General features: G+C 39.5%; 1 protein-coding gene across 18 annotated transcripts in view; it reads left to right on the top strand.

Moving 5' to 3' along the window:
* PIK3C2G (phosphatidylinositol-4-phosphate 3-kinase catalytic subunit type 2 gamma) overlaps positions 1–21,751 on the top strand; it is a 668,476-nt gene extending 646,725 nt beyond the window's left edge. For all 18 annotated transcript variants that reach the window (XM_060413352.1, XM_060413355.1, XM_060413356.1 and 15 more), the window contains 2 exons: positions 8,875–9,000; positions 21,335–21,751. In XM_060413352.1, the coding sequence (XP_060269335.1) occupies positions 8,875–9,000; positions 21,335–21,487 (279 nt within the window). In that variant the 3' untranslated portion in view covers positions 21,488–21,751. The remainder of the gene's footprint in view (positions 1–8,874; positions 9,001–21,334) is intronic.
* The last annotated feature ends 634 nt before the right edge of the window (positions 21,752–22,385 follow it).

Here is a 22,385-nt window from a genome sequence, read left to right as displayed (position 1 = left end):
GATCTAGAAGTGCTCTTAATTTGAATCTATCAGTTTCCTTTGCATTCTTTGTAGAGAGACCTTCCAGGATAGTGGATAAAAGCATAGCCTGTATATTGAAACTTCTTGAATAAAATAAAGACAATACCAGCTCAACAGTTATTTTAAGAGAGTGCTTTAAATAAACTAAGCATTCACTATGTGGTAGCTCTTATTATTATTACTGTGTATGAAAGATAAAAGTCTTTTTTCATATACTCATATGAAGAGTTGCTGGCATACCTTACAACGTGAAGATGGTTTTATTTACTTTACAAACAGTTTATATTTTGTTTTCTTTTTACACCAACATACTACCACTTACTATTTTTTTTCAATTTTGATGTTATATTTTCAAGATACTTTCATCCACTGATCACAAAAAATACAAAACTAACGTTGAAAACCATTTGAAAGGCTGTGTGCAACCTAAGGCAAGAAATGAAGACAGAAATTTGGCATATTTAACTATTACCCAGGTGGCACTGGGCTTCCCTGGTGGCTCATATAGTAAAGAATCCACCTGCAATGTGGGAGACCTGGGTTCAGTCCCTGGGTTGGGAAGTTCCCCTGGAGGAGGGCATGGCAAACCACTCCAGTATTCTTGCCTGGAGAATCCCCATGGAGAGAGGAGCCTGACAGGCTTCTGTCCATGGGATTGCAAAGTCAGACATGACTGAACAACTAAGCACACATGGTGAATAAAGATTTACTAATATATATGTTTTTATATGTATGTATGTATATATATATATATATATATATATATATATATTTCTAACTTAAAATAATAACCAAGCTAAGAATCCCCTATATTTCACTCTTCAGTTGAGAAGTCTCTTCCACCAGTGAATGCTAAGAATATCCTAAGACTTTTGTTTCTAATCTTTTCAACTAGAGGAGCCTCTTTTTAAACAAGCAAAAAAGTTTCTGATTTCTCAGATGCCACTGAAGTCCTTTTGCTATCTGATATATCTAAGAAATACAAAAATGTTTAAAACTACTACAAATGCAGCAGTGCTTTTAAATAATAAAATTGTATTAACAAAAGCACCTACATATATTTGAAAAAATAATAAATACAGGTGAGACATATTTATTTCCTCTGCAGGGAGTGCTTGCTGCTACTGTGGGGCCATCCTCCCTGCCCCTACACAAAGTGCCCCAATAAGGCACTCCTCCAATTAAACTGAACGTACCTCTTTCTGTTTCTTCCATGTACTCCACACAGCAGGACATGGAGAGAAAAACTTATTGGTGGTTGCGAGAGGGCATGGGAATGTAGCGCAAAAATATGACTTTAGTTCACACTCCGCCATCTACTAGGCCCCCAAGAAATTGTTGGATAATCATTAGCTCCTAGAAGCAGACTTAAATAACCTGCTGTGCTTATCGTCAAGGAGATTTTTAATGAGTTAGTAAAGTCCAGAGGATTGAGAGGACTATCACAGAAGAGTAAACAAGGTCTCAGGAAAAGGACAGCAATTAGAGATCAAGCCTCTGAGTGGGAAGAATGGTGATCAAGGATTCATTCTGAGACAGAGTGCAAGTAGTTATGTTACAAACACAGTCTAGCTCCAGCTGGAGCAAAAAAAAGGAGTAAGAAAGGGTCGTAAGGATCTAATTGTCTAACAGGATCTGAGAGATGAGATGAGATGAAGTCAAAGTTTTTGAAGTGAGCCATTAAGAGACTCTTCAGATGGTAAAGAATCTGCCTGCAATGCAGGAGACCTGGGTTCCATCCCTGGGTCAGGATGTAGCCTACTGAGCGGCTACATTAAGATACTGAACCTAACAAACAGACCTTAACACATACATTCCTGATGCAGTGGTGTGTATGAGAAGGTCAGCTCTAGCAGAGATGCCTTCAGACAGCTTTGCATTCAGGGCAAACACCTAGGACAGACCTTGGAAGCAGACCCAAAGATACATCTATTTTACCCTGCAGTCGGCTTTTTTTCCTCTTTTTTTAATTGGGATAGTTTCTTTACAGTGTTGTGTTAGTTTCTGCTGAACAACCAAGTGAATCAGCAATGTTTTTCAGTCACTCAGTCATATCCAGCTCTTTGCGACCCCATGGACGGCAGCAGGCCAGAATTCCTGAGTTTGGTCAAACTCCTGTCCGTTGAATCAGTGATGCCATCCAACCATCTCCTCCTCTGTAGCCCCCTTCTCCTCCCGCCTTCAGTTTCTCTCAGCATCAGGGTCTTTTCTAATGAGTCAGCTCTTCATATCAGGTGGCCAAATTACTGGAGCTTCAGCCTCAGCATCAGTCCCTCCAGTGAATATTCAGGATTGATTTCCTTTAGGATTGACTAGTTTGATCTCCTTGCAGTTCAAGGGACTCTCAAGGAAGAGCTATAAATATTCACATATTCCCTCTCTATTGGACCTCCCTCCCAACCCCCCATCCCGCCCCTCTACATCATCACAGAGCATGGAGCAGAGGTCCCTATGCTATATAGCTGCTTCCCAATAGCTATCTGTTTTACACTTGGCAGCACACATATGTCAATCCATCTCCCAATTCATCCCACCACCTTGTCCCCTGTGTCCACACATCCATTCCCTAAGTCTGTGTCTCTATCTCTGCCTTCCAAATAGGTTCATCCATACCATTTTTCTAGATTCCACACATATGCACACATGTTAACATACAATATTGTTTTCCTTTCTCTGGCTTACTTCACTGTTTATGACAGACTCTTAAGTCCATCCAGTGGGCTTTTTATTGCTTGGTTACAGTAAGAAATGTTGCAATAGGTAACAGAAACTACTTATAGCTTAGGAACTTAGGAAGACTTCTGGTTTTTATGTTGTTGTTCAGTTGCTAAGTCATGTCTGACTCTTTACAACCTCATGGACTGCAGCACGCCAGACCTCTCTGTCCCTTACCATCTAAAAAGAGTTCACCCAAGTTCATGTCCATTGAATCAGTGATACTATCCAATGATCTCATCCTCTGGAAAAGGTCAGTTTTCATCCCAGTTCCAAAAAAAGGGCAGTCCTAAAGAATGTTCAAACTACCAGTCAGTTGTGCTCACTTCCCATCCTAGTAAAGTTATGCTCAAAATCCTTCAAGCTAGACTTCAGCAATACTTGAGTCAAGAGCTTCCAGATATACAAGCTAGACTTAGAAAAGGCAGAGGAATTGGAGATCAAATTGCCAACATTCGCTGGATCATAGAGAAAACTAGGGAATTTCAGAAAAAATCTACTTCTGTTTCTTTGATGACGCAAAAGCCTTTGTGTGGATCACAACAAACTGTGGAACAAACTGGTTTTTATATTGCATTAGAAATGGTTCAGCAAATTCTTATGAATAACTTTCAAAGAGCTAGGCACTATAAATATATAGCTCATTTACTCAGTCATTTGATAGCTGCTTCTTGAGTATTTGGACGCTCAGCTGGTAAAGAATCTGCCCGCAATGCAGGAGACCTGGGTTTGATCCCTGGGTTCAGAAAATCCCCTAGAGAAAGGAACAGCTACCCACTCCAGTATTCTGGCCTGGAGAATACCATGGACCATACAGTCTATGGGGTCGCAGAGAGTCAGACACAACTGAGCGACATTCACTTCACTTTGCTTCATTTCTTGAGTATTCACTAAGTGCCAAGTACTGTGTTAGGGTTAGAGCTTCTCTGAAGGAAAAGAATGCTACTGAGGAAGACAGCTGTGAAAAGAAAGAAATGAATAAGGTAAAGAAAGCCCAATCTCAAGTGAGGATTTAAAATTTTTAACTGGTGATTCAGAAACATACTGTAAGCTTAGAAGAAGGAAATGAGGGTGGGGTTAGATTAGCAGGATAAAATAACCAATGGAGCAAAATCTGAAGCAAATGTTGGTGTAGGGGAAGAGAGGAACAAGAAGACATGGGTTTTCCTTTTAAATAATTTATCTCATAAGGAAACTAACACACATATAAAACTATTTATTGAACTTTGAAAAATAATAAGCAGTTTAACAGGAAATCCATATAAAAAATTCAGAATTGGTCTAGGCAACAAAATGAAATTTGGATGACTTCACATCATCTTCTGAGCACAGTAAGAACATCAGGCAGAATTCTAGAAGACTGTGTTAGTGCTCTTTGACCTCAGCCCACCATGAATAAGAATGTCCTCTGCATGATACAAGGAAACTTCTCATTGTTTAGACTGAACCTCAGACTAAGAACCCTGTAACCCCAAGACTTATCACTCTTCGAAGTGTTAAGTCTTTGTGAAGGTCTAAAACACAACGAGAATAACAATCCTGGGATAAGACAGTTAGACAAGTAGGAGTTATTTAGTCATTTTAACATGTATACTATCATGTAAGAATTGAATCGCCAGTCTATGTCTGACGCAGGGTGCAGCATGCTTGGGGCTGGTGCATGGGGATGACCCAGAGAGATGTTGTGGGGAGGGAGGTGGGAGGGGGTTCATGTTTGGGAACGCATGTAAGAATTAAAGATTTTAAAATTTAAAAAATAAAAAACTAAAAATAAAAAAATAAAAAATAAAATAAAATAAAAATTTAGTTCACATAAACATAAGGGTGAAATGAGAAGTGTTGATGAAGACACCTAGTGATTTCTTTAATATATCAGATGAGATCTTTAAGGGGCAGGTTACAGTCCCAATAAGAGGAGCAGGGGGAAAGTGTTGATAAGACAGCTGCTAAGGGAAAAAAGTTAAAGTGAAAGCTGCTCAGTCATGTCCGTCTCTTTGCAACCCATGGACTATACAGTCCATGGAATTCTCCAGGCCAGAATACTGGAGTGGGTAGCCTTTCCCTGCTCCAGGAGATCTTCCCAATCCAGGGATGGAACCCAGGTCTCCCACATTGCAGGTGGATTCTTTACCAGTTGAGCCACAAGGAAGCCCAAAAATACTGGAGTGGGTGGCCTATCCCTTCTCCAGCAGATCTTCCCTATCCAGGAATCAAACCGGGGTCTCCTGCATTCTAGGCGTATTCTTTAGGGGGAGAAAGGATTCCCTTGCAGGCCACGAAGCAACAGTTAGAACTGGACATGGAACAACAGACTGATTCCAAATAGGAAAAGGAGTACATCAAGGCTGTATATAGTCACCCTCCATATTTAACTTATATGCAGAGTACATCATGAGAAACACTGGGCTGGAAGAAACACAAGCTGGAATCAAGATTGCTGGGAGAAATATCAATAACCTCAGATATGCAGATGACACCATCCTTATGGCAGAAAGTGAAGAGGAACTAAAGAGCTTCTTGATGAAAGTAAAAGAAGAGAGTGAAAAAGTTGGCTTAAAGCTCAACATTCAGAAAACGAAGATCATGACATCTGGTCCCATCACTTCATGGCAAATAGATGGGGAAACAGTAGAAATAGTGTCAGACTTGATTTTTTGGGGCTCCGAAATCACTGCAGATGGTGACTGCAGCCATGAAATTAAAAGACGCTTCCTCCTTGGAAGAAAAGTTATGACCAACCTAGATAGTATATTCAAAAGCAGAGACATTACTTTGCCGACTAAGGTCCATTTAGTCAAGGCTATGGATTTTCCTGTGGTCATGTATGGATGTGAGAGTTGGACTGTGAAGAAGGCTGAGGCTGAAGAACTGATGCTTTTGACCTGTGGTGTTGGAGAAGACTCTTGAGAGTCCCTTGGACTGCAAGGAGATCCAACCAGTCCATTCTGAAGATCAACCCTGGGATTTCTTTGGAAGGAATGATGCTAAAACTGAAAGCCACCTTCTGCAAAGAGTTGACTCATTGGAAAAGACTTTGATGCTGGGAGGGATTGGGGGCAGGAGGAGAAGGGGACGACCGAGGATGAGATGGCTGGATGGCATCACTGACTCGATGGATGAGAGTCTGAGTGAACTCCGGGAGATGGTGATGAACAGGGAGGCCTGGTGTGCTGCGATTCATGGGGTCACAAAGAGTCGGACATGACTGAGCGACTGAACTGAACTGAACTGAAAGACTTGAGAAACCCTTGTCTGCATTTACAGCAGCTAAGGACAGACTAACTGTGCTGCTCAGATCAAATGCATCCCTGACTTAAATTGTTCTATTATTCTGAAAACAATAGGATATTCAAGGATCTTGTCAAAGACACTGATTGGAAACAGAAGCCCAAACCTTTAATTAGTAAATGCCTGGTGAAAGCTGGTATACAAAATACTTTTTCTATTCTGTGATTGGAAGCTTATCCCTCTGTGGGAAATCCTTGAAATGTTCTGAGAAGGAAAGTGACACAGTCAAAACAGTTTCCAGGAAGGTTAAATACAACAGTGATAAACAGAATAAATGAGGGAATGAAGTGTGAAGACTGGGACACAAAAAAATAACTGAAATCTAATTATAAGTTAGGGAATAAAGATCTCTGGTGGCAAATGAACTAAAGCAAAAAGGGAGGATGTTGATCTTGGTACATACTTGGATTTGAAAATCAGTGACAAGGGAGATATTGGAGAAATGAAACTGTATCATTTAATACAATTTCGATAGGCTGAAAAAAAATCGATTTTGGAGTAGTGAGGAAAGTGAAGATGGATTTTGGTTAGAGTGTAACCTACTTGTAGAGCTCTTCATAGGTCACTAGACTGGAATCTGAAGGCTGAATTACAGATTCCAATTTGGGAGTCATCAATATCAGTGGTTCTCAATTGGGGTCAGCTTTGCCCCCAAGGGGTCATTTAACAATGTCTGGGGACATCTTTGCTGTCACAACTAGGAGGATGGTATTGCTGCAGACTGGTAGGTAGAGGTCAGTGATGCTGTTAAAGTATCCTCTGTGCACACAACAGCTCCCTACAACAAAGACTCACTTGGCCCTAAATGCCAATAGTGTCAATGTTGAGAAATCCTGCTCGCAAATGTCAGAGTACATTAGGGCTATCTAGTCCAATCAGTGCATATAGTGTATTCTTATTCAACTGATAGAAAATAAAAATAGTAGGAAGCATATATTGGAACTTACTCTTTCAGGCACTATACTCGAATTACATGGTTTATTTTATTTAATCTTTTGAATGCTTTGGGATAGACACCACCTTTATCTCCATTTAAGAGGTTAGGAAACCGATCCACAGAGAAGTTATCTACCAAAAGCCACATGGTTGAGAAATTTGGGGGCCCAGACTGCAACCAGAAAGCCTCTCCCAGAACCACAAATCTAAGACGTCACCACTAAGGTGACACATACAGTGATTATAGGTATGGAATGCTCAAGCCCAGTGGTAGAAAAGAGAGACAATTACACAGAGCAGAAACACTTTACTGCCTTCATTTCTCTCTCTCTCTCTCTCGCACACACACACACACAAAATCAGCTCTCTCAAATATTAATAGCAATGTTTTTCTGTGTCACAGAAAATTCCATTGTGTCATTGACAAATTTCAGAGCTCCTCCTGGGGGAGGGTTTTGAGTGGACCAAGGTACCTTGAGCATCATCCAAAGCAGCAGTTTTGATGATCTTAGCATTTTGACATGTGCATGTATCCAGATGCATTTTATCTAATTTGCGAATAATAATAAAGACCCAGATTCTCCTAATGACATGATTTTTACTATGTAAATTAGAACAGAATAGAATTAGTCCTATAATAATGTATATCACATTTCCTTACTCGCCTTCCTTTCCAATATGCTTTTCTAACTGCCAAAGAACGATGTAAAATTCAAGCTAATGACCTTGGGGATGGCACTGGATGCTCATGTGTGATTGTCACTGTCATTCACAGAATTTGTTGAAAACCACTGATTTAGTAGTTAGGATGTATTCACCAAGATAAGCATTTAAACTCCTCAATTGTGACTTCCAAATCATCCACTTTAAATGTAAATTACACAAACATTTCTCATTTTATCAAGCAAGATAGGCACAGCTTTTAGTACAATTTTTTCTCCATTTGGTTACAAAGATAGAACCCATTTCTCTGAAGTACAGTTGTTTCCAAACTTTTAAAAGTATATTCTGTCTTCAAATTTATTAAGAAATAAAAATATTCCTAAAAAAAAAGGTTGAAAAAGGGAGACATTCTGAAGCCAGTTGGGGAAGTTCAGGGGGAGGAAGGCTGTTAGGCTAAGCTGGAGAGCATTGATCCACCCATCAGGCAGGAGCTCATTTAGGATAATTTAGATCAGTGCTCCCCAACATTTTTGGCACCAAGGACTGGTTTTATGGAGGACAATTTTTCCACGGATCTGAGTAGGGGATGGTTTTAGGATGATTCATGCACATTACATTTATTGTGGACTTTATTTCTATTATTACTACATCAGCTCTACCTCAGATCATCAGGCATTAGATCTCAGAGGTTGGGGACCCCTGACTCAGATAATAAAATTATTATAACTACCTTAAAATCTTGTAAGTAGGTCTAATTGATATTTTAATTAAATTCTATCTGAAAATATGATATTATGCAATATACATTTACATGTCATTAAATGCTACATCTTATTTTAGGTGTTAAATTTGAATTTTTTTTCTATTTTATTTTTCAGTGGTGTTCAGTCCCCTGAGGCACTCAGGTCCTATCTCAGCCAGTGGCTTATATTCATCTCTTGACCATTTCTGTCAAAAATGCAAATTTCATTTTTACTACAAAAAAACTAAAGTAACTCATACTTACTGGAGTTTTAAATGTAGCTCTCTGACACAGTGCTTAATTTAAGATGGACTGTTTTACTCCTTTAAACTGTACTTTGGGCTTCCTTTGAAGCCGTGATGTATTTCTTTTGATTGTTCTCTTCTTTTCTGGTAAACAGTGACTATAATAAATCTTGATCCTGTCTTTGGTCTAGATATTTAGTAGCCATGTATTTGTTTTCTTTGATAGCCACGTACATTAATATTTACAACCATTTTCCTCTGCAGCATCTCCCAGATGGCTCCGCGCCCAGTGCACATGTTGAATTTTATCTTTTGCCATATCCCAGTGAAGCCCGGAGGAGGAAAACAAAATCTGTTCCAAAATGTACTGACCCCACTTACAATGAGATTGTAAGTATGATTCATCTCTTGTCCAGTCACTTTGTATTTTTTCTTACCATTTTTCAGCTTCACAATGAAATATGGAAAATCTGTAGTAATTGGCAGCATTATTTCATAAAGGGAAGATGTTTCCCAAAATAGCTGCTGTGTGCCACTCACTGTTCTTGATGCTATAGGAATAGGAAAATACAGCTTTCAACGTGCTTATGAACCAATTTTCAAATTGTGGCTAGCTTACAGCAAGAGCCCAAGACTTTATGGCATTTGTCTCGCCTCCTAACATTATCCCTGACTCCATCTTATTTTCTCTAACAAGCTTTTCTTTCCCTCTTTTTCCTTACCTGATAGCTTTATCATAGTCTAATCTATTGTAAACCTTATAAAATCTCCTTTGAAAAACTGAAAAAAGTAAGCAAGTACAAAGCACAAATTATGATAAAATAAGTATAAAGCAGAAATTATATTAAAGCTAATTTACATTATATATAGCTCTCTAATTCCTTTGTAGTATACAATCTGAACATACGATCCTCTCTTTTTTTCTAAGGCAAACCCTACATTTTCCTCTTGATTCCATCCTTTCCCATCTCCTCTGTACCTTGCTCACTTGATTCTTTGCTTACCTTTCCAGTGGGTTGTCTTACCCACTGAATCCTCAACTCCGAAATCTTAAAAACAACAACAACAAAAAATCAACTCAGCTTTTATAAAGCACCGATTTTTTTTTCTCTTGATATCACCTCCACACTTTAGCAAACTTGGCGTATTTCCTGCTCTCTGTTCATCACTTCCTTCTCACCATTTAATCCTTTGCAATATGGATACTACCTTGACCAATGCTGCTTTGTTCAAAAGACACCAGGAGACTCCTAATTGTTCAGTGCAGTGATCCAATGGGCTGTCCTCTCCTGAGCAGTTAGACAGCAACTCTATTAACTGCTTCCTCTTTCTTGACACCTCCCTTTTGCTTCTTGAGCTCTGCCCTTTAACTCCCTTCTGTTTTCATTAATCATTCTCTCATTTTCCTTCATTGCCATTCTTCCCCTGAAAATATTTATTTACTGGAGTTCCATGATGTGACTTCATCTCTTCTTGATATATACACTCAAAATGATCTTATGGATCTACAGATTTTCATTTATTACCTACTTGAAGCTTGCATCTCAATTATTTCCTCAAACTCTGGCTTCTTTCCTAAGCTTTAACCTGTGTGTTCATGCTCAGTTGTGTCCGACTCTTTGTGACCCTGTGGACTGTAGCCCACCAGGCTGCTCTGTCCGTGGGGATTCTCCAGGAAAGACTACTGGATTGGTTTGCCATGCCCTTCTCCAGGGGATCTTCCCAACCTAGGGACTGAACCCAGGTCTCCAGATGGCAGGCAGATTCTTTAACACTAAGCCCCCAGGGGAGCCCTTTAAACCTGTACTTTTACCTGATTATTGAAGAGCCCCTGAGTCAGGGAGGGTGGGAGGGAAGCTGAAGATGAAGGAGATATATGTATATTTAGATCCAACCAGTCCATTCTGAAGGAGATCAGCCCTGGGATTTCTTTGGAAGGAATGAAGCTAAAGCTGAAACTCCAGTACTTTGGCCACCTTATGCGAAGAGTTGACTCATTGGAAAAGACTTTGATGCTGGGAGGGATTGGGGGCAGGAGGAGAAGGGGACGACCGAGGATGAGATGGCTGGATGGCATCACTGACTCGATGGACGTGAATCTGAGTGAACTCCAGGAGTTGGTGATGGACAGGGAGGCCTGGCGTGCTGCAGTTCATGGGGTCGCAAAGAGTCGGACACGACTGAGCGACTGAACTGAACTGAACTGATAGCTGAATTCACATTTACGGCAGAAATCAACACAATATTGTAAAGCAATTACAAAAGTAAGTTACGTGTTAGTGACTCAGTTGTGACTGACTCTCTGCCACCCCATGGACTGCAGCCTGCCAGGCTCCTCTGTCCATGGAATTCTCCAGGCAAGAGTAGTGGAGTGGATAGCCATTCTTTCTCCAGGGGATCTTCCTGATCCAGGGATTGACTAGGGCTGCCAGAGTCCTTTCTGAGTTGACTCAGATGCTTCTGGCTTCACTTCTTCTCTGGCTCTTGGAGGAGGTCTCAGGTGCTAGCCACACGTGTGCTTGGTGTTCTTTACCACATGCTGCTGGCTTCCCTGACAGCAAGTGATCCAAGACAGAGATAAAGACGCCGCAGTACTCTCTGAGCCACCAGGGAAGCCCAAAGCAATTATACTCCAATTAAAGGAGAAAGAGCCCCTTTAGGATGCCTCCTAGACCCTTTTAAGCCAGGTTTCCCTCCACTATCATCTCAGAAGATACTAATGACATCACTCTCTTCCTCACTCACAAATCCAGTTAATCCCCAGGTTTGTCAGTTTCACTTGAGCAGTCATCTGCCTCTTCAATCCATCTTCTCTTGTGTCCCAGCACTGTTTCTCTGGTGAAAGGCCTCATAACTTTGGCTAATATAATAGCTTCCTATCTGCCCATCTTGTGCTTTTCAATTAAATCATTCAAATTTCTATCTAAAGTGTCAAAAACTACTCATTTTTATTACTCTCCTACATAACTTTTTCCAAATGTTCCTTACTATCTACTGGATAATATCCAAAATCCTAAGTGGGGCATTCACAGCCCTTCAAATTTGACTCAGTAATTTTCCAAAGTTGTCTCTGGAGCAGTATCATCCTTATATACCTTAAAAAAATTTTTGTTTTGAGATAATCGTAGATTCACAAGCAGTTGGAAGAAACAATATAGAGAGAATTCAAATACCCTTCCACCACTTTTCCTAAAATGGTAACACTTTGCCTGACTATTGACTAATCCGGAAATTAACATTGGTACAATTCACTGACCTTATTAGGATTTCTCATTTTACGCATGTTCTTATGTATGTGTGTATTTAGTTCTGTGCATTTATATCACATGTACAGGTTTGTGTGATCACCACAATCAACCAAGGTATAGGCCATTCCATCAAAATGATTCCTGGTGCTGTATTAAGTCACTCTTCCCACTCTAACACTCCATGCCCAACTCTGGCAACTCTTAATATATTCACTATCTCTATAATTTTGTCACTTCAAATGTTATATAAAAGGGATCATACAGTTTGTACCATTTTGAGCTTGGCTTTTTTCTTTTACTATACATCTCACGAGAGATCCATCCAAGTAGCTGCATGTATCAACAGTTTGTTTTCACTGCTGAGTAGTAGTCATGGCAGGGAGGTATAAAAGTTTAACTATTTGCCAATTAAAGGACATTTGGGTTGTTTCTGACTGGGGACTACTGCAATACAAAGCTGTTCTGAACACTGATGTATAGATTTTTGTGTAAATATAAGTTGTAATTTCTCTAAGAGAGATGCTCAAGATGTAATTACTGGGGTATATGGTAATGCCGTATATAGTTTTTCAAAGAAATTGTCATACTCTTTTTCTAAACCATTTTACACTCCCAATACAATATTTGTGCTAGTTTTGCTGCATCTCTGCCAGCATTTGGTATCATTTTTATTTTATCAAATAAAAATATCACTATTTTTAATTTTAGTTCATTTGAAAAGTAATGAGTGATAGCTCACTGTGGTTTTAATTTGCATGTATCTAGTAGCTAATGATCGGAGAAGGCAATGGCACCCCACTCCAGTACTCTTGCCTGGAAAATCCCATGGACAGAGGAGCCTGGTGAGCTATAGTCCATCGGGTTGTTAAGAGTCGGACACAACTGAGCAACTTCACTTTCACTTTCCACTCATGCATTGGAGAAGGAAATGGTAACCCACTCCAGTGTTCTTGCCTGGAGAATCCCAGGGACGGCGGAGCCTGGTGGGCTGCCGTCTATGGGGTGGCACAGAGTTGGACACGACTGAAGCAACTTAGCAGTAGCAGCAGCAGCAGCTAATGATGCAAATTTCTTTTCATGTGCTTATTTACTATCTGCATATCTTCTTTGGTGAAATATGTCTGTGTCTTTGTTCATTTTCTAATTAGAGAGTCTGCATTTTTACTTATGTTTACTATTGACTTTTGAGATTCTTTATATATTATCAATAACCTTTGTCAGATATGTGGTTTACAAATACTTTCTCCAAGTCTGTAGCTTGACTTTCCATTCTTTTCTCAGGGTCTTTCACAAGTAAAAGTTTTTAATCTTGATGAGGTCCAATTCATCAATTGTTTTTCTTTTATAGACTGCATATTTGATAGAAAGTCTAAGAACTCTTTACCTAGCGCTTTCTAAAGATTTTCTCCCGTAGAAAGTGAAGTCACTCAGTCGTGTCTGACTCTTTGTGACCCCATAGACTGTAGCCTACCAGGCTCCTCTGTCCATGGGATTTTCCAGGCAAGAGTACTGGAGTGGGTTGCCATTTCCTTCTCCAGGGGATATTCCTGACCCAGGGATCGAACCCAGGTCTCCTGCATTGCAAGCAGACACTTTACCCTCTGAGCCACCAGGGAAGCCCAAATATTTTATAGTTTTATACTTTACATCTAAGTCCATTATTCATTTTGAGTTGACTTTTGAATAAAGTGTGAAGTTTAGGTTAAGGTTCACTTTTTTTTTTTTTTTTTGGCCTATGAATGCCAATTATTCCAGCACCATCTATTGAAAAAGCAGTTCTTCCTACCTTTAATGTCTTTTGCACCTTTCAGCACCTTTAACAAAAATAAGTCAGGAACATTTGCTTGCTCATGCCCTTCCACTGCCCCACACTTAGTCATATTCTCCAGGCACATTACACAGCTTGTCATTCCCTGAATAATCCCTGTGACCTCTGTGACTGAGCTCATGAGGCTGTTCACCCACCTGCCCTTCTCTGCCAGCTTTGATGTTCCCCTCAAATATGGACTCCGTGAACCACTCTTTCCTCCCTGACTCTTACACCACATTTACCATCTCTTGTTCAGTCCTACACAACTTTTTTTTTCTTTTAGTACACTGAAAACTTGAGGACAAGGAATAAGTCTTATCTTTTTTAGTATCTCTGAAACTTAGCTACTTCTAAAAAGATTTGTGGAATTAAATATTTGGGGTAATTCCATAAGTGACACTTTTCATGTATGTGGAAAAATGTAAAACTAGCAAACATTTATATATATTCAACTATATGTATAATTTAGTAAGGAAAGATATTTTGACATTTTATTATTCGCCATGATGTCAACCACTAGAGATATATGTACATGCTCAGTTGCATCCAACTGTTTGCAACCCTATGGGCCGTAGCCTGCCAGGCTCCTCTGTCCATGGGATTCTCCAGGCAAAGATACTGGAGTGGGTTGCCATGCCCTCCTCCAGGGCATCTTCCTGACCCAGGGATCAAACCCACCTCTCTTAAGTCTCCTGCATTGGCAGGTGGATTCTTTACCACTAGCACCACCTGGGAAGCCCATAAGTCTATGCATAGCAAACTCCAACTCATACATAATCCAAACGAGCAGGAAGATGAATTCATATATGGGTAAGTGACTGCCTTAATAGTAATGATCATCATATGAACAAATTTGGCAAGGAAGTGGTTGAATTTAGAAAGCCATGAGAAAAAAAAAAAAGACATCTTTTTTAGGAGTCCTTGCTAATATTTTAATAAGTATTCTTTCTGAATTATGTCTCTTTCTCTCAACAGACACATTCTCTAACAAAAATGGGATCATATTGTACCTATTAATTTGTTACTTGCTTTATTCAGTAAGCATGTAAGACTACAGTATTTTAATTTTTCTCCCATTATGCTGTGTCTGTATCAATAAAAGAATATTTCTAATAAATACTCCCACAAAGGGCAACAGTTTTAACTGTGGTTATACTTTCTCTCCCCTTCAACTATAATATAGGCCCCCATCTCTTTGCCAAGTCCCCTCTATTATTTTTGTGCATTCTTAGCAACACCTTATACAGACGTCCTCATCCCTTCATATCTGCAGGGGAGGTTAGCTCAGGGACTCCCGAGCATACCAAAATTCTCAGGTGCCCAAGTTCTTTCTATAAAATGGCATATTTGCATATAACCTATACACATCCTCCCATTTACATTAAATTGTCTCTAGGTGACTCATAACAGTTGATACAATGTATATGCTGTGTAAATAGTGGCTGGTAGGCAACCGATTCAAATTTGCTTTCTAGAACTTCGGAAATACTTTTCCCTGAATATTTTTTGATATGTGGTTGATTGAGTCGATGACTGCAGAGCTCATGGCTACAGAGGGCCAACCGTATGTGTTTTCTGAGGAGGCTGGAAATCAGCACATGGCATCTACCTTGTATTTAACTTCTCCCATTTGCTTCCTGAGGGCTGCTACATCCAGGACTTTGGGATTTCTCAAACTGCCAAAGCCAGGCAGAGGTCTGGGGAGTGGGAGAGAACGACCTCACTCCCCTTCTTATATAAACCTCTTAGAGGAATTCAAAGGGAATATCATATTGCATCATTTCAAAAAGCTTTTCAGGAAAATAGTTCTTTGAGGTGTTATTCACAAGCCTCTTTCTCCCTAATACTCAGACCTGAGAGAGGCTGGGTCAGGACCACTGCCAAGTGTCCCTTCAGCATCCACCCTTCAGATACTAAAGCTCTGATACAAGGCCAAGTTTGTCACCTTGATGCTCTCCAGAGTGGTTCCCAACAGGACTGCCTGCAGCCTTCCTGAAAACCCTCCTCACATACAGAGCCCTGTGGTGGACACGACTGGGCTCAGGACGGGGTGGGACAGGTGGTCGGAGTGCCCCCAGAACTGCCCTCCAAGTCTTTCAGAAGCAGAGTGGGCTGCTAACTCCGCTGCCACTGCTCTTTCTACTCTACTATCTGTTATCTGGTTAAGAACCATCATTTTTTTAATGACTCATTGGAAATATGGATTCAATTTTTAAAATGAATTATATTGTTATAGTCCATATATTTTGCACATTGTATTCCTTTTTTTTTAATTGAAGTATAATTGATTTACAGTGTTGTGCCAATCTCTGAAGTAACTCACTTATACATATAGAGACATTCTTTTTTATATTCTTTCCCATTCTGGTTATGACAGGATATTGAATATAGTTCTCTATGCTATACAGCCTTTGACTGTGTGGATCACAATAAACTGTGGAAAATTCTGAAAGAGATGGGAATACCAGACCACCTGACCTGCCTCGTGAGAAATCTGTATGCAGGCCAGGAAGCAACAGTTAGAAATGGACATGGAACAAAAGACTGGTTCCAAATAGGAAAAGGAGTACGTCAAGGCTGTATATTGCTACCCTGCTTATTTAAACTTATATGCAGAGAACATCATGAGAAACACTGGACTGGAAGAAACACAAGCTGGAATCAAGATTGCCGGGAGAAATATCAATAACCTCAGATATGCAGATGACACCACCCTTATGGCAGAAAGTGAAGAGGAACTAAAGAGCCTCTTGATGAAAGTGAAAGAGGAGAGTGAAAAAGTTGGCCTAAACCTCAACATTCAGAAAACGAAGATCATGGCATCCAGTCCCATCACTTCATGGGAAATAGATGGGGAAACAGTGGAAACAGTGTCAGAGTTTATTTTGGGGGGCTCCAAAATCACTGCAGATGGTGACTGCAGCCATGAAATTAAAAGATGCTTACTCCTTGGAAGGAAAGCTATGATCAACCTAGATAGCATATTCAAAAGCAGAGACATTACTTTGCCGACTAAGGTCCATCTAGTCAAGGCTATGGTTTTTCCTGTGGTCATGTATGGATGTGAGAGTTGGACTGTGAAGATGGCTGAGCACCGAAGAATTGATGCTTTTGAACTGTGGTGTTGGAGAAGACTCTTGCGAGTCCCTTGGACTGCAAGGAGATCCAACCAGTCCATTCTGAAGGAGATCAGCCCTGGGATATCTTTGGAAGGAATGCTAAAGCTGAAACTCCAGTAGTTTGGCCACCTCATGCAAAGTGTTGACTCATTGGAAAAGACTCTGATGCTGGGAGGGATTGGGGACAGGAGGAGAAGGGGACGACAGAGGATAAGATGGCTGGATGGCATCACTGACTCGATGGATGTGAGTCTGAGTGAACTCCAGGAGTTGGTGATGGACAGGGAGGCCTGGCGTGCTGTGATTCATGGGGTTGCAAAGAGCTGGACACAACTGAGCGACTAAACTGAACTGATGCTATACAGTAAAGGCCTTGTGGTTTATCCATCCTGTATATAGCAACTGGGAGAAGGAAATGGCAACCCACTCCAGTGTTCTTGCCTGGAGAATCCTGTGGACAGAAGAGCCTGATATTATCCTACTATAAAGTATAGAGGAGATATTAGAAAGGACAGAATAAGAATGTTCTGTGTAGTTTACGTGCCTTAAAATATTCAGCATGTGCATGAATAATATCTAGCATAGAACAAGGTGTATGGTACACTCAGTAAGCAATGGTCATTGCTGTCTGTAACATCCTCTCATTCCCTACTCATAAAGTAATGATAATTCTGTTTGTAGAGGAAGACCCTGAAACCCTGAGGTAGATATTTTGATCAGGGTTAGGTAACTAAATTTCAAGTCCAGAAGTGCCTGATTCCAAGGCTCTGACTGACCCCATTAACCTTTCTGTGCTCTTCCTCTCCCTCACTCTACCCACAGAGTTCTGGCTTTCAACTCTCCCTTTCACAGTCTGGCCCCTTCACTCCTTCTCTCACCAGCCCTAAGCACAATTCAGTTTCCATACTGTTTTCCTCCCCTTGCAGTCATTCAAACACGCTTTAGAATTATTTACTAGAACTTGGTGTCAAATGACACAGTGAATGCTTGCACATAAGTTAGTAGATATTAAATTACCCCAAACAATGTTCTTCTGCTTGATGTAATAGTTTCAAACTTACACATTCAGTGTTTGTCAGAAGGCACTGAAGACTTGACACATTCCTATGGGTAAAAACTATTACAAAGTGAAACTAAAAGAGCTGTGCATTTTCGGTTCTGTGTATATTAAGGCAGAATACATATTAAATCATTTGGTGAAAAGTCTCAAAGAATATAGTCATCTGCGTACATCTCTAGCATTACACACTAATTATTCATTGCATTGAAGAAAAAAGTGCTTATTTTTAAAATAATGTTACGGATGAAGTAAAGCAATTAGAATATATGTATATATCATCTATGATGTGCAATGATTACATGTTATGAAACAGTCACTTTCAAGAAAAATAGCTTTTACATAATAAAGCATAGGGAAAAAATCCATAGTAATATAAACTTTGGAGTTTAAATATTTGTATTTTAACCAGGAAGGCAATTAATTCCTAGCATCATGTATTAGAGAAATTCTGCTTGCTAAATAGCTGGAGACTCAACTTTGTCTACCACTGTTATTTCCCATCAGCTAAGGTAAAATGGGCTTCCCTGGTGCCTCAGCTGGTATAGAATCTGCCTGCAATGAGGGAGACCCAGGTTCGAGCCCTGGTTGGGAAGATCCCTTGGAGAAGGGAATGACCCTCACTCCTGTATTCTTGCCTGGAGAATTCCATGGACAGAGGAGCCCGGTGGGCTACAGTCCATGGGGTCACAAAGAGTCGGCCATGACTGAGCAATGGAACAGCTTCATTTTCAAGGCAAAAATACCAGGAAATGACTGTTCTTCTTGTGTGTGTATTAGATGGATCTTTTTTGGTTATAATTCATTAGTGTTTACTATGTACCAGGTTTTGTACCAAGGCTTATTGTATTCATTCTCTCATTTTATTCTTCCTCACAATACTAAAAGGTAAATATTATCACCATATTCAAATAAGAAAGTGCATTCAGATGGCCCCCAACTTGGGATGGTTCAACCTGAAATTTTTTGAACTTACAGTGGTGCCAAAGCGGTATGCATTCAGTAGAACCTGTACTTCAAATGCTGATCTTCTCCCAGCTTATCAGTGCACGGTAGAATATTCTCTCCTGATGCTGGGCAATGTCAGTGAGCCACAACTCTCCATCAGTCACGCAATCATGAGAGTAAACAACCGATACTCTCACAACCATTTTGTACCCAGCCAGCCATTCCGCTTTTAACTTTCAGCACTATACTCAATAAATTACATGAGACATACACACTTTGTTATAGAAGAGGCTTTGTGTTAGATGATTTTGTCTAACTGTAGGCTGACGTAAGTGTCCTGAATGCATTTAAGGCAGATGAGGCTGAGCTATGATGTTCGATGGGTTAAGTGTGTGTGTGCTCAGTTGCTCAGTTGCCTCTGACTCTGCACCCTCATGGACAGTAGCCCGCTAGGCTCCTCTGTCCATGGAATTTCCCCAGGCAAGAATACTGGAGTGGGTTGCCATGCCCTCCTCCAGGGGATCTTCCCAATCCAGGGATCGAACCCGGGTCTCTTATGTCTCCTGTATGGGCAGGCAGGTTCGACCACTAGCACCACCTGTTCAGTTTACCATGGGTTTATAAGTCCATCAGGATGTAACCCCATTGTGAATGGAGGAAGAACTATAGTTGACAACAGATTTAAATAAATACATATCATATATATGTTTCTTAGAAAGTTACATCTTTAGCACTAATTTATAAGATTCCCAGTGTTCTGAAACCAGATTTTCCAAAGGCCTAATGGTCAGAGCTATTCCATTTTTCTTTATACACTTTGAGGGCCCCTTTGTCTATTTCCTCTGAAAAATAGGAATTGAGTGTATCTGCCGAATGTGTTGTGGGGAGGAAAATGGAGGATAATTTAGACAGTTCAAAATAACCACCATAGAGAAGAGGAAAAGGAGCTTACTCTGAAGTCCTGGAAAGATAGGTGTTCAGGAGATAAGAGTGATTCAGAGTCCATGTTAGACTTCTCTTTGCTATTAAAGATGAATTACATTGGTAAGACTTTGAAATTTTTAAGGCAGCCCTTAAAATCCTTTACTAGCCGGGGGAACTCAAGAAATTAAGTGGAATAACTTGAATAAGTAGTTCTGCCCTGAGAATCCCATGGACAGAGGAGTCTGGCAGGCTACAGCCCATGGGGTAGCAAAGAGTGAGACACAGCTGAAGTGACTTAGCACGCACACACAAGAATTTAAAAGGTAATCTCCTGCCTGGAATGGGAGCAAGATACTAGAAGAGTAGGTAGCCAGGAGCTGTCACAAGAAATAATATAGACTGCATCAACATTCTGTATTGTATCTCATGTCCCTTAACTGAATTATCATGTTTTTGGTAAGTAAATCACTGTTCAGAGCAGCTAGCAGATTCATCTTTAGTGGAATTTCATTAATAACTTAAGATGGCCAGAAATCACATCCATACACACTGAGCAGGTTTCCTAGAAGAATGCAAGGCTTTCCTCTCAATTTGTTTCCTCTGATTCTTCTTTGCATATACAGAAAGCACTTCTTTCTATCTTGTAGCTTCACTATAAAAAGCAAGCGCATTTGTAGCATCATATGAAACTCCTCTAAGTGTGTTATAAGGAGTTTCCTTGGCAACCATTTTGGGTTTATACACAGCAATCTCCTCCTTTTATGATGTATAACTAACTTCTTGATCCTGCACTTTTTAAAGTTTCTTTACCACTGCAGAACCCAGTGATAATGCCTGTGACTTAATTCCAGGATATTATAAATCACAGTTGAATAGCTCTCTCTCCTTAAAAATAGTTCCATGACTAGTAAATAAAAAGAAGAAAGACACAAAACTATACACACAGCATAATTATGGCTCAGAATCTAAAAAGTGATTATATATAGAAAACAAAAAGCACATCAAAATGTTAACTATAATTATCTCTTAATGGTAGAAATATAAAAATGTTCTTTCTTTTATATTCATTTTTGTTTCATCCCCATATTTTACTTAATGAGCATATATTTTCATAACTAAAAATTAAACAATTTTAAATAAATTAAAGTAACCATAGTATGACTGCTTCACATGGAGAAGGAAATATTGTTGGACTACATTAAATTAACACAACAAAATCATGGAGAGTGGTCTGATTTCCTCATTCGCCTTCAACAAAGAAAAATAGTGTTCAAGGCTCCATGCTTCACATAAATTCAAGGACAGTTAAAAGGTGGTAAGTATTTAAATTTCTTCCTAGAGAATGATTTGCAGTCTTATTAAATTTGGGACAGACAATTATTAATGGAATCAGAGTAAATTTTAAGCTTCTTAAGAAATACTTTGTCATTAAACTCCTTCAGGTTAGCAGAACCTTTAGCCCTTCAGAATCAAGAGTTAGAAATGAAAGATTCTAACATTAACCTGTCCAATCCAAGGTACAAAATATGAGATGCAATTATTTTGTTAAAAGAAATATTTTTAAAAGATGCATTTAAGCATATCTAATTTATATTTTCAAAATTCTCTCCCTTTTCAGGTAGTATATGATGAAGTCACAGAGCTCCAAGGACATGTCTTAATGCTTATTGTAAAGAGCAAAACCACATTTGTAGGAGCAATTAACATCCAACTCTGCAGTGTCATGCTCAATGAAGAAAAATGGTATCCACTAGGTAACAGTATAATTTGAGCATTTCTTTGAACATACAGATTCATTAACTACTCATATTTTTTTCACTTTGGGGCCTCTCTATCACAAGATCAGGACTTTTTTTTTTTTTTACTCAAAGGTAGTGTGGTAAATTAAGGACACAGAGAAAAGAAATCAGAATCAATGTTTTTACCTATTTATTCTCTATGTGTATTTCACTGTTTTCTTAGAACCATTTTTCCAATTGATCGTGTAAATTCAATATGTAAAATAATAAAAGGATATTTTAGTGTATCTTTTAAATCAAACGTGTTCACTTTATAATTATGTGCCTATAATTAAAAGCAATACTTTTAATGGTTTTAAAAAAAGACAAGCAAATAAATTTCATCACTTCAAGACCTAAGTATATCTGAAACAAGTTTTTAAAATTTGAATTAAGTATCTATACCTACACATCCACTTATAATCTTATATTTATTGAAGGCATTAGTAAGCTCTGGCAGAATACTATAGTTATTTTCTAACAGAAAAACCAAGCATAAATGCCTAAAATTCTTAAATCCAATTTTTGGAAGAATTTTTGTAGTTTTTTCACCCTCTTCAATACTCATCATCACTGGATATCACCCAATCAGAGGCATTATCACATTATAAACTTTGTTATACCGTAATTCAAAGATCTCAAACTCTGAAACCCTCCCCTCTGATCAAAACCTCTTCTCTGTACAACAACAAGTTTTCTTACTTCTGAACCTACTTTCATACCCATCGTGACCTGAGTAAACAATCCTGGAGGGACTTCCTTGGTGATTCAGTGGTTAAGAATCTACATTGCAGTGCAGGGGACTCAGGTTCAATCCTCGGTGAGGGAACGAATATCCCACATATCACAGGGCAACTAAGCCCTAGTGCCTTACTATGGAGCCCTAGAGCT

The sequence above is a fragment of the Ovis aries genome, chromosome 3, assembly GCF_016772045.2.
Source record: "Ovis aries strain OAR_USU_Benz2616 breed Rambouillet chromosome 3, ARS-UI_Ramb_v3.0, whole genome shotgun sequence".
Taxonomy (NCBI): domain Eukaryota; kingdom Metazoa; phylum Chordata; class Mammalia; order Artiodactyla; family Bovidae; genus Ovis; species Ovis aries.
This window is presented reverse-complemented; position numbering and strand designations above follow the sequence as displayed.